Here is a 12,054-nt window from a genome sequence, read left to right as displayed (position 1 = left end):
TTGGAGGGACCATCTTCGCAATTTGTCGTCCCAACATGTCCCAAACGTGCTCGAGGGGGTTCAGGTCAGGACTGTACGCAGGCCAGGGGATGGTTGTCACAGCACCTTGCTCCATCCGATCACGTGGGTCCTACACACGTTATTGACGCAAAGATCGCTAGAGGTCTTCTCAGAACAATGACTGTACGTTAGAAAACATAAACGTCATCCACACTGTCCGTGATGGACCTATAGCTCCATACTTAAATTGAGGTGAAAATATGCCTAAAATTCCCAAAAAATTTCACCTTAAATTATTCAGAATAAAATATTGAAAACGGCATGATTGTTATGTTTTTATGTGACCATAATATCACTTCTCCAGAAAATATAGCAATATCATGGGTATATTACACTGTTTTGACGACAACAAACTTGTAATGTGCGAGGTTGTAAAAAAACGGGGGGGTGCTTAACTTAATTCTTTGTGTATATGTGCATCCTTCCCCATGAGCCATATGTTTTAAAAATGTAGCACCCATGCTGGTGCCTTGAAATTACTGATTTCAAATGTAATTAAATTGTTTTTTGCTGTTTTAATACCACTGTTGCTTTATGTTTAAAATTTAATGTTTTTGATGCTTCAAATGTGAAGATAAGAATGTTGTTGGATTTGTTGTATCTCTGGAAATACATTTTCTCCAAAGTCCTTTTTATTGGCAACAGGCAAGTTTATTGCGATTTTTAACAGCATTGTTTATTACCATAATAAAACTCTCACTCCACTTAATTGATCCAAAATTGTTTTCAAATTTATCACTTTGCATTTGATTTGCACCACATTTAATAAGGCATATCACCTTTTTATCATTTATTCATAATGGGTGGAACAATGTGACTTACATTTGATATGTAATTTTGTGTTGAAGATGTTCAAGTATGTCTGCATGTTGGTTAGTATTTAACATGGTAATTTGTGCATGTTAGTATTGATATGAACACACTTCTGGCTTTAAGTTTGGAATTGCTGTCATTCAAAGACTGCCTGTTTTGTTCTCTGTTCAGGACACGGCCCACGTTTCAGGCATCTCAGGTTCAAATCCCAGACGCTGTGGATTTGCCCACTGTCCGCTAATGCCTTTGTCTTGCACGTGATTCGTAGGATAAGGGTATTGACAGACGATGGACAAATCAACCCAGCCTCTTGGACAGATTCCTACATGAGCCTCAAATCAGCTTGATTAAAAACCCTTTCCTGAAAATTTTCACATAAATTAATCTGTATAAGGATCTGAAAGTGGATAATTGACTAGATTTCTGAAGACGTGTTTTATCAATAAAAACAGCACATCAACCCCTTTCTTCCATACGTATTGAGAAACATCATTCATCATATAGTTGGCAATGATAACATTATAACAGCTGTGTTTGTGTGCCGAATTAACGCCTCTCCCTCCCTGCCAGAGAAAACGACCGAGTCATGATGGTTAACGGTGTGGCCATGGACAACGTGGAACACGCATTTGCCGTACAGCAGCTGAGGAAAAGCGGCAAATCAGTACAGCTGGTGAGTGTCGACTGAGGAGTGACGATTATGAGAAATTGTTGTTGTGTTCCGCATGGAGTCTGGCCGGCCGGCTGTGGGATTTCCTGGGATTGTGTGGTGGGAAGCAGAGTCCGTGTAAGCGCCATTCTAGCCTGTACGTGTCTGCTAGAGGCCGATCTCCCAAAACCTTGCTTATTTGCAGCAAGTGGCCTTGATTGCTATACTTGTACTGTTATGCCCTTGATAATGTTTAAAATTGATTTCTCATCAGACTGTGATTTATTTACGTATTCTGTTGTTGATGCTTCTTTTTGTAAACTCTGAGCAAGCTTTTCCTTTGTCCTCAACATTGCTTTTTATTGTCAGTTGTCTCATCGAATCAGCAATTTGCTTTATTTTCATCATTTTTTGTATTATTCTATATATTTCTAGATTGTTACAAAATCATTGTTTATAATATTACAGTGCGGTACCTTGGAATTTGCCATTTTGCATTTTGAATATGGCCTGCCCAACCATGGAATTCAACATTATATTTATTGTGGAATTTAATGTTTTTGATTGTTGTTTATCTGTCTTGTTCAGCACTTCCTTTATCCACTTTAATTGTTATTTGCATAAAAGTTTAACAGACATCTGCAGACTTTGCAGCACTTTACCCAGTAGGACATTTTGTGCCACATAGTAGACTAATTCTGTGTAATTGCATTTGATTTTCATGACCTGAACATGATGTTCATATTTAAAAGCATGATTTGCATGTTTTGTTATCACATTTTAAATTTCATGTGAGCTGCTAGAGGCCGATGTTAGTCGGCCTCTAGCAGCTTCCGTTTCCGGTCCCTCGAGCAAGGAAGCGACTTCGACGTCTGCACGGCTTCAAAGTTTTAAGTATTTTTCCAATTTGTGTCTTTGTCAAATTTCCGCTCGTTATTTCATTGTTGTATGTGTTCTGTGTGTTTTCGAGTTAATCTTGGTTTGCAATTCACAAACTTGTGTACAGTTAAATAGTTTTCGGCTCGCACCGCGTGTGCGGCCTGGTAAATTTAGGACCCTCTCACCCAGGCGGTGTTCTGTATATTTAAGTTCTTTCTTTCGCTGTATTGCTTATTTCTTAGATTTCCTTTTCTCCCCCTAACTTCCCCGAACATCTATCCTTTGTTTAACGTTCCATATACAAAAAAAACAACAAAAAAACAACAACAAACAGAAAAATAATATTTCCTTCTCTCCTCACCCTGCCCCCTTTATCTCCTCTTCCACCTCTTCCTTCCATCTCCAGCCGTAACTCACCCTTCCAATTCCTAGTTTCCTTCATCTTATTTAACCCTTTCTCCTTCCTCTGATCCACGCCCTCACTTCAGGGACTTTTCCCAGATCGTTTTTCACAGTTTTGTTTAAATATGTTTATACTTTCCCCTGCAGTATTTTATTGAATGGTTTATTACAACATGCTGTTTTTCTTCCTATTTAAAAAGCTTTTTTCAATTTCCTCTTCAAATCATTCCACTTCACAAAAAAAATTCAATCTCTTAGTCATTCCTCCCTACATTCTCTAAACTCACCTTCATTCCACCTCTCCTCTATCGTTCTCAAACAGATCTCTGATTTGAAAATCACAATGAACCCAAGTGGCAATAAATGTCCGTTTTTCATAAATCGTCCTCTTTCTAACCCCCCCTCCCCCTCTCACCTCTCTCCTAATCTCTCCCCTCACCCCTCCTCTTCTAATCTCACCTCCTACAATCTCTCTCCAAATCTCCCCCCTACCAGCTCCACCCCCCACCCCCACCACCTCCCCTTCAAAACTCACCCTTCACCCCTCCCCTTCAAAACTCCCCCCTTACCTCTCCTCTTCTAATCTCCCCCCCTACAATCTCTCTCCAAATCTCCCCCCTACCACGTCCTCCTCAAGCCTGCTTCCTCCCCACTTCCTCTCCCTTCCATCACATACTTCCACCTTTGACTATGCTCTGCCCCCTCTCAAACAACACCTCACTGTGCCTCTTCCAATCACCATCAAACCTTTTGTCCTCCTCATCCTTCCTTTTCTCCGAACTCTTCTGTAATGTCCGACACACTATCAACAGCTCTCCCTACCTCATCCTCTCACCCCTCATCTTACCCTACCCCTCCCCTCCACTCCCCTGTCATGTACCCGATGCTCCCCCTCCCTCTTCCTTAACGGTATGGCCGTCAAACATCCGGGGCCTTCACTCAAACCTGACTGATCTCTCCATACAGGTTGCTTCTGACAAACCAGACGTAATCTGCTTAACAGAAACATTCCTCCTTCAAGACATCTCTGATTCTTTATGTCTTCCTGGTTACTCCCCCCTCCGGTATGATAGACCTGAGCCTCGTCCTGGTGGTGGGGTTGCTATCTTTATCAAAAACTCTCTTCCTCACTCTCCTTGCACTGCCCTCTCTCCACCCCACAGCCAGGAGTACCTCTGGCTACGGCTTCCTCTCCGCTCCCACCTTTTGTTCATATGTGTTCTGTACCGTCCTCCAAAGAGTGATGACTCCATTTACATCTCCCTTTCTGACAACATGGACCAACTTCTATCCACTCATCCCAACTCTCTCTTCCTCATATGTGGTGACTTCAACTGTCATCATGCCAGCTGGCTGGGTGTGGGTTCCTCTCACACCAGCCATGGCACCTCAGCAAAGGACTTCTGCGACTCACTGGGACTGACACAATCTGTCAATTTCCCGACCCGGATCTCAGTCAATGGAGTATCTTCTCTTCTCGACTTGGTTATGACTAACTTCCCTGCAAATGTCTGCTGCAACTTGCCTTCACCTCATGGAAGGCAAATCCAACTGAGGGAAATCTCAGTTCCTTTTACAAAGCTCGGAACAAGTGTGTGTCTACCCTCAGGAGAGCCAGGAAACAGTCTCTCCACACTGAAGACTAAACTCTCAAACCTGTCTCCCTCCTCCAAATCTTGGTGGCGTCTGTCAAATCTGTTTCTGGTGTTTGTTCCCCTTCCATCCCCTCCCTTACCTCAAACGGCTACACAGCTGACTCCGCACGTGAAAAAGCTGAATGCCTCAACTCTGTGTTTGCCTCAAAATCCTGTGTCCCAAACCCGTCCCTTTCTGTACCATCCGTACCCAGTCATACCCAGCTGTTCCTAGACTCTGTGTCCTCCTCTTATGACAAGGTGGAGAAGTTTCTCTCAATCCTCGACTATGATTCTGCAACTGGACCAGACGGCATCAGCCCACGGGTACTAAAATCCTGCTCTGCCGCACTATCTCACCCTCTCTCTGTTCTCTTCACCCTCTCTTTTGCTCAAGGTCATCTGCCATCAGCTTGGAAATCAGCCAACATTACCGCTTTACACAAAAAAGGTGCAAAAACAGATCCTTGCAACTACAGACCAATCAGCCTTCTCCCAATTATCAGCAAAGTCATGGAATCCATCATTGCTTCGGATATCAAATCTTTCCTCTTCTCAAATGGCTTGATCTTTGATCATCAATTTGGATTCAGACCCGATCCCTCGACTCTGCACATGTTGCTTCTGCTATCTCAACAATGGATGGAGGTCCTCAATGCCAAACAGGAAATTAGAGCTGTCTCCTTTGACATATCACGTGCCTTCAATACGTTCTGGCATCCCGCTCTGCTCACCAAACTCTCCTCCTATGGTATCCATGGAAATCTCCACGCATGGCTTGCGGAATTCCTCTGGTCGTAGTCAACGTGTGGCCCTGACTGGGTTTCTCTCATCTCCCCTTCCTGTTCAGGCTGGAGTTCCTCAAGGCAGTGTTCTGGGCCCTGTGCTTTTTCTGGTCTTCATGAATGATCTCTCTGACTCTCTTGAAAATCCTCTATCTTTTTGCTGATGACTCCACTCTCTGCCGCTCCATTGCTCATCCCTCAGATCGGCAGGCTGCAGCCTCCTCACTCTCTGCAGACCTGGACAAAATCACAGACTGGTCAAGCAAGTGGAACATGTCTTTCAATCCTCTTACTAGGTCTCTCCGAAAAGACCAACAAGACAACCCTCCCATCTACTTTCTCAACAATCCTCTCCAAGAAGTTCTGTCACTCAATCTTTTGGGACTCACAATCTGCCGTGATCTTTCTTGGGAAAACCACATTTCCAAGCTGGCCTCAAAAGCCAGTCGCCGACTGGGCATTCTCCGTCGTGCGAGGTCCTTCCTTGGCACACCTGAACTCCTCACCACAGACACCACATGCAAGGCTTTCATCCGCAGCTCAATGGAATACTGTTCTCCCCTCTGGTCTGGTGCTCTTGCCTCACACCTAGCTCGTCTTCACGCTGTTGAAACCAAAGCTTTCAGAATCATTGCAATCTCCCGCGATGAAGCTAACTCCGAGGGCCTTTCACTCACTCACCGCAGACAGGTAGGTGTGGTCTTTGTCTTCTACCACCTCCTATCTGGCCTATCTCCCCCAGCTTTATCTGTGCTCTGTCCCCCAAATATTCCTACTGGTCGCACAAGATCTGCCAGTAACCCTCTTCTGTTGAAATTGCCAAAATCAAGAGTCTCTGCTCACCTTCACTCCTTCATTGCTCTTCTTTTTTCCTGCATCTGGAACAAACTCTGGACATGCTGCTTCTGCTGTCTCAACAATGGATGGAGGTCCTCAATGCCAAACAGGAATTTAGAGCTGTCTCCCTCGACATATCACGTGCCTTCGATACTGTCTGGCACCCCACTCTGCTCACCAAACTCTCCTCCTTTGGTATCAATGGAAATCTCCACGCATGGCTGGCGGACTTTATCTCTAGTCGTAGTCAACGTGTGGCCCTGAATGGGTTTCTCTCATCTCCTCTTCCTGTTCAGGCTGGAGTTCCCGAAGGCAGTGTTCTGGGCCCTGTGCTTTTTCTGGTCTTCATCAATGATCTCTCTGACTCTCTTGAAAATCCTCTCTATCTCTTTGCTGATGACTCGACTCTCTGCCGCTCCATTCCTCATCCCTCAGATCGGCAGTCTGCAGCCTCCTCACTCTCTGCAGACCTGGACAAAATCACAGACTGGGCAAACGAGTGGAACATGTCATTCAATCCTGACAAATCCCACTCTTACGATGTCTCTCTGAAAAGACCGACTGGACAACCCTCCCATCTACTTTCTGAATAATCCTCTCCAAGAAGTTCTGTCACTCAAGCTTTTGGGTCTCACTATCTGCCATGATTTTTCCTGGGAAAACCACATTTCCAAGCTGGCCTCCAAAGCCAGTCGCCGACTGGGCATCCTCCGTCGTGCGAAGTCCTTCCTTGGCACACCTGAGCTCCTCATCACATACAAGGCTATCATCCGCAGCTCAATGGAGTACTGCTCTCCCCTCTGGGCTGGTCCTCCTGCCTCACACCTAGCTCGTCTTCACGCTGTTGAAACCAAAGCGTTCAGAATCATTGGAATCTCCCGCGATGACGCTATCTCCGAGGGCCTTTCACTTACTCACCGCAGGCAGGTTGGTGGTCTTTCCGTCTTCTACCGACTCCTCTCCGGCCTTTCTCCCCCAGCTTTCTCTGGGCTCTGTCCCCCAAATATTCCTACAGGTCACACAAGATCTGCCTGCAACCCTCTTATGGTTAAACTGCCAAAATCAAGACTCTGCTCACCTTCCCTCCTTCATTCCTCTTTTCTCCCGCCTCTGGAACAAACTCCCTCACTCTCTTCAATCCCACTCCTCCCTCCAGGTCTTTAAAACAGCTGTTCACCACCATCTTATCTTCCCCAATCCAAAACCTAGATCTTTTCTACCCCCGCTAATTTCACCCCAAATCCACTTTTTTGAAATACCAACTTCTTTCCTGGAAGTCCTTGGTGTCCTTGCGTTTTATACCTATCCTGCCTCCCCCCTAGCCCTCTCCCTCCCACACATCTCCCGATGTCCCTGCTCTCAAATGTGGTGTTTGTGTGCTTCCTCCCCTTCTCTTCCCATCTTGTCTACCGCTCCCCTTTTTATATACTTTGTTTGCTTGTTTGTTTGATTTGTTTGTTTGATAAATGTTAGCTCTTTCACGAGCCTCGATTCTGTATCACAAAAAAAAAAAAAAAACCTCCCTCACTCTTCAATCCCACTCCTTCCTCCAGGTCTTTAAAACAGCTGTTCACCACCATCTCTTATCTTCCCCCATCCAAAACCATGATCTTTTATATCACCTTTGCCAAAATTGTGCAAGTGCTTAAGGAAGATTGCATTTGTGTTGTGGACCACATCACAAAATCTGCATTTTGAATGGTCACAGTGCTTGCTGCGTATGAATCCTAATCAGAGCAGCATTGGTAGCTTTTACTTTGGTTTGGATTACCAATCTGGTTCTGCTATTATGCATATGCTTGTTTGTCAATCATGAATTGCATGTGTGTTGTGCAGACAGTGCGACGCAAACGATTGGTTCAATTGCCCCTGGGGAGACAACAGTCCCCACCACTGAGACGCCGTGGGATGGAAGATGAAGAGTACAGCATGGGATACGGTGAAGACGAAGACTTTGATAGGCGCAGTAATTACAGCGATCGTAGTGCTGGGTGCGTGCTCTACTGAATACCTCGTCTATGAATTGCTTTTATCTCCACACATAACAAATGTCATTGTAGTGCCTGCTACTTTGTGGTTGCCTAGGAACATGCTTTTGTTACTATGACAGTGAACCTAGCCTTTCTGCATAGCCTGGGTGCTCTGTTCATGATGCATAATTTACACTGAATAAAAAGGTGACGTGGTGGGTTGGGGACAGCTGTCCTTGGAATATCTGACTCCATAAATCGAAATATTTTTGTGACGTGTATGTGCTGGAAAAAATGACATCTTCCTCTGTTCATGATTCTTTTTTCCAGTACTTTGCAGTTGCATTGTTAAATGACATTTTCAAATTATTGTCTTGGAAGCCTATTCTGCACAATTAAGTACCGCAATTAAAAGCGGGATTGAGATTTTTTCCCGTATGACCAATAAGTGAAACTTGATATGACAGTTCCCTTTTTTATATGCTCTCCAGCCAGTGTCGCACATTTTTGCCACTGAAAGTAATTTCTGTCAGATGAACATATTCACTCCCAATCATGTATGTCTGATTGGATACATTGAGTGTTATACATATTTTTGGGACCTTCTGTCGCACTTGTAATGCTTTGCAGACGTTCTGGTCGAGATGGCCGAAGACCGAGACGAAGGGATGATGGAGGCGGTGAGCGACGTGAGGGTGGTATGGGACGGAGGAGAGAGAGGAGTAGAGGGTCCCCAAGTCGTAGCCGAAGTCGTGGGCGCAGTGCGTCACTTGGCTCTCTCCGCTCTGTCTCGCCATATCGCCCTCCCAGGCCTCTCAAGGTCATGCTGGTGAAAAGCAAGCCAACAGAAGGCAAGGAACATCACTGCCCTACACCATCCTCGTGTCATATTTCACAGGCCGTCAGTGTGGCAGGCATTTTTATGTGTTTGCAGTTGAATGTGTGACCCACTCGTGTGAAAGTGATATCCAGAGTCTGAACCTTCTGTGTTTTCACTCACAATCAGGCTACGGATTGCGTCTCGGCAGTCACATTTATGTTAAGGACATCGGCAGCGATGGGCTTGCTGCCCGAGATGGCAGCATCCAGGAGGGTGACATCGTTTTAAAGGTGCTTCTTGAAATACAACACCCATAAATGTGTAATTTATTCTGGCTTTGCTGATTGCTCTCTGTCTCTCTCTCTGTCTCTCTGTCTTTGTGTCTGTCTCTCTCTGTCTCTCTCTCTCTCTGTCTTTCTCTCTGTCTCTCTCTATCAAAAACCAGGACAGCTGTCTATTGGCACATTTACAGTCACGTGAAAAAGTAAGTACACCCCATGTAAAGTTTTGACTTTTTCAACATATTTCAACATACAGCTATTTGATCTTCATTTCAACAATATTGATAGATAAAGGTGATATAATATAACAAATATCATGAAACATTTACATTTTGTAGTCCATTGTATAATTTAAATAAACATAAATGCAAATTTCGCATGTGGAAAAAGTAAGTACACCCTTGGCTCAAATAGGTGGTATTGCCCCCTTTGGCAGAAACAACCTCAAGTAGGCGTTTCTTATAACTGTCTACCAGTCTCTGACATCGACTGGGAGAAATTTTTGCCCACTCCTCCATGCAGAATTATTTGAGCTGTGCGATGTTTGAGGGGTTTCTTGCATGCACAGCTCGTTTCAAATCCCCCCACAACATCTCGATGGGATTTAGATCCGGGCTTTGACTTGGCCATTCCAGAACCCTCCATTTCTTTCTTTTCAGCCATTCCTTGGTGGATTTACTTGTATGTTTAGGGTCATTGTCATGTTGCAAGGTCCACCTTCAGTTGAGCTTCAACTTTCCGACAGATGGCCTCACATTATCCTCAAACACACTCTGGTACAATGAAGAATTCATCGTGGATTATATGATGGTGAGCTGCCCAGGCCCTGATGCAGCACAGCTGCCCCAAACCATAATATTTCCACCACCATGCTTTACAGTTGGTATCAGGTTCTTGTGGGGAAATGCTGTCTTTGGTTTTCTCCAAACATGTCTTCTGGTACTGTGGCCAAATAGCTCTACCTTTGACTCGTCTGTCCAGAGCACATTGTTCCAGAAGTGCTGGTCTTTGCCTCGGTGTTCATTGGCAAACTTTAGTCTTGCCCTGATGTTCTTTCTGGACAGCAATGGTTTCCTCCTGGCACACCTCCCATGTAGATCAAATTTGTGCACCCTCTTTCTAATGGTAGACTCGTGCACTTTGACATCAACAGTGGCAAGAGCTACCTGTAGGTCCCGTGATGACATTCTGGGGTTCTTAGAGACTTCTTTCAGCATCTTGCGGTCTGCTCTCGGGCTGAACTTGCTGGGGTGGCCTGGCCTGAACATGTGGGCAGTTGTTTGGAATCTTCTCCACTTGTAGATTATCTTCCGGACAGTCGAATGATTGATTTCAAATTGTTTGGAGATCTTTTTAAATCCCTTCCCAGACTCATAGGCATCTATAACCTTCTTTCTGAAGGCCTCAGAGCTCTTTTGTTCTAGGCATGGTGACACCACACACTTCAACAACAAAGAGCAAACAAAACGAAATGTCTGAGGTTTAAATAAGACAAGTTCCTCCAAGATCCTCTCTAACGATGTTCTAATCATTTGCACCTGAGCTGGTGCACCTGATTCTAATTTTAGGTATTTGAAGTAGTGATAAATGTAGGGGTGTACTTACTTTTTCCACTTGAGAAATTTGCTTTTATGTTTAAATTATACAGTGGACTACAAAATGTAAATGTTTCATGATATTTGTTATATTATATCACCTTTATCTATCAATATTGTTGAAATGAAGATCAAATAGCTGTATGTTGAAATATGTTGAAAAAGTCAAAACTTTACATGGGGTGTACTTACTTTTTCGTGTGTGTGTGTGTGTGTGTGTGTGTGTGTGTGTGTGTGTGTGTGTGTGTGTGTGTGTGTGTGTGTGTGTGTGTGTGTGTGTGTGTGTGTGTGTGTGTGTGTGTGTGTGTGTGTGTGTGCGCGCGTGTGTGCCTGCGTGCGCAGATACCCTACAATTTTGCACTGTCAGAGGATTTGATTTTTCTAGGCAGTAGTAATGACAGGAATCAATGATAAAAAAAAATAGACAGTCTTGCTTTGATGTACCCTCGCACAACAACAGGCACGAGTTTAATTCTGGCTCCTGGGCATATACTACATGTTTGATTGTGAAACCCTACTTCCTATTCCCATCTACTCATGCTTTCATGTAGAAGACCCTTATTTTGAATCTCCTTTGGGCGAACCGTTCAAGGTAGTCTCTTTATCTGTCTATTTTCCTTACCAACACTGTTGGATGCCTTATTTTAAGCTCTAACTCATTCCTTCCGTTACATGCACTGGTGTATTTTGCAGATCAATGGTACGGTGACTGAAAATATGTCACTGGCAGATGCACGCAAACTCATTGAGAAGTCCAAGGGGAAGCTGCGCTTGGTGGTGCAGAGGGATGAGCGAAAGACCCTCACCAATATGCCAGAGCTTGATGACAGCCTTCCTTCGTCGGAGGACTCTGATCGTGATGGTAAGAAGACTGTGCTTTTCACTTCGCATCGATTTTTGTCATAAAGCATCATCATCATCATCGTCATCATTTCTCATTTCCTTTCAGTATTTTGAGTGGTTTGGGGGAAGGGAAGGAGGAGGGAGGGGTACAAACATCTTCATTTTTATGGCAGCACCTTCGGGGGTGGAGGCATTATGTTTTCTGGTTGTCCATACGTACGTCCATCTGTACGGGCTAAACACCGTTTTTCTCAGCAACCATATGTCTGATTGAGACAAAACGTTCAGGGTAGGAGTGACACCCAAGTTTTATGATAAATGTGATGTCGTAGGTCATGTGGTATGGCAGCCATCTTGGATTAAATGCAAATAATTTAAAAAATATTTCTTGGAAACTGCTGAATGGAAATTTTTTAAACTTAGCTAATCTCTCTGACCAGTCTCAGAGAGCCTCCTCAGCGTCGACGAGTCTGGCATTTCACTCAG

The 12,054-nt window shown here is 44.4% G+C and overlaps 1 protein-coding gene across 4 annotated transcripts in view; it reads left to right on the top strand.

Annotated features, from left to right (window-relative positions):
• The window catches only part of LOC137422167 (tight junction protein 1), a 200,503-nt gene that overhangs the window by 61,921 nt on the left and 126,528 nt on the right, over nucleotides 1–12,054 (top strand). For all 4 annotated transcript variants that reach the window (XM_078772224.1, XM_078772222.1, XM_078772221.1 and 1 more), the window contains exons 4-8: nucleotides 1,444–1,546; nucleotides 7,896–8,050; nucleotides 8,660–8,880; nucleotides 9,036–9,139; nucleotides 11,419–11,587. In XM_078772224.1, coding sequence (XP_078628350.1) covers nucleotides 1,444–1,546; nucleotides 7,896–8,050; nucleotides 8,660–8,880; nucleotides 9,036–9,139; nucleotides 11,419–11,587 — 752 coding nt within the window. The remainder of the gene's footprint in view (nucleotides 1–1,443; nucleotides 1,547–7,895; nucleotides 8,051–8,659; nucleotides 8,881–9,035; nucleotides 9,140–11,418; nucleotides 11,588–12,054) is intronic.

Source organism: Myxine glutinosa, chromosome 2 (genome assembly GCF_964187855.1).
Source record: "Myxine glutinosa chromosome 2, kmMyxGlut1.1, whole genome shotgun sequence".
Classification (NCBI taxonomy): Eukaryota; Metazoa; Chordata; class Myxini; order Myxiniformes; family Myxinidae; genus Myxine; species Myxine glutinosa.
Note: the sequence above shows the minus strand (reverse complement) of the source record. Positions and strands in the feature narration are given on the sequence as shown.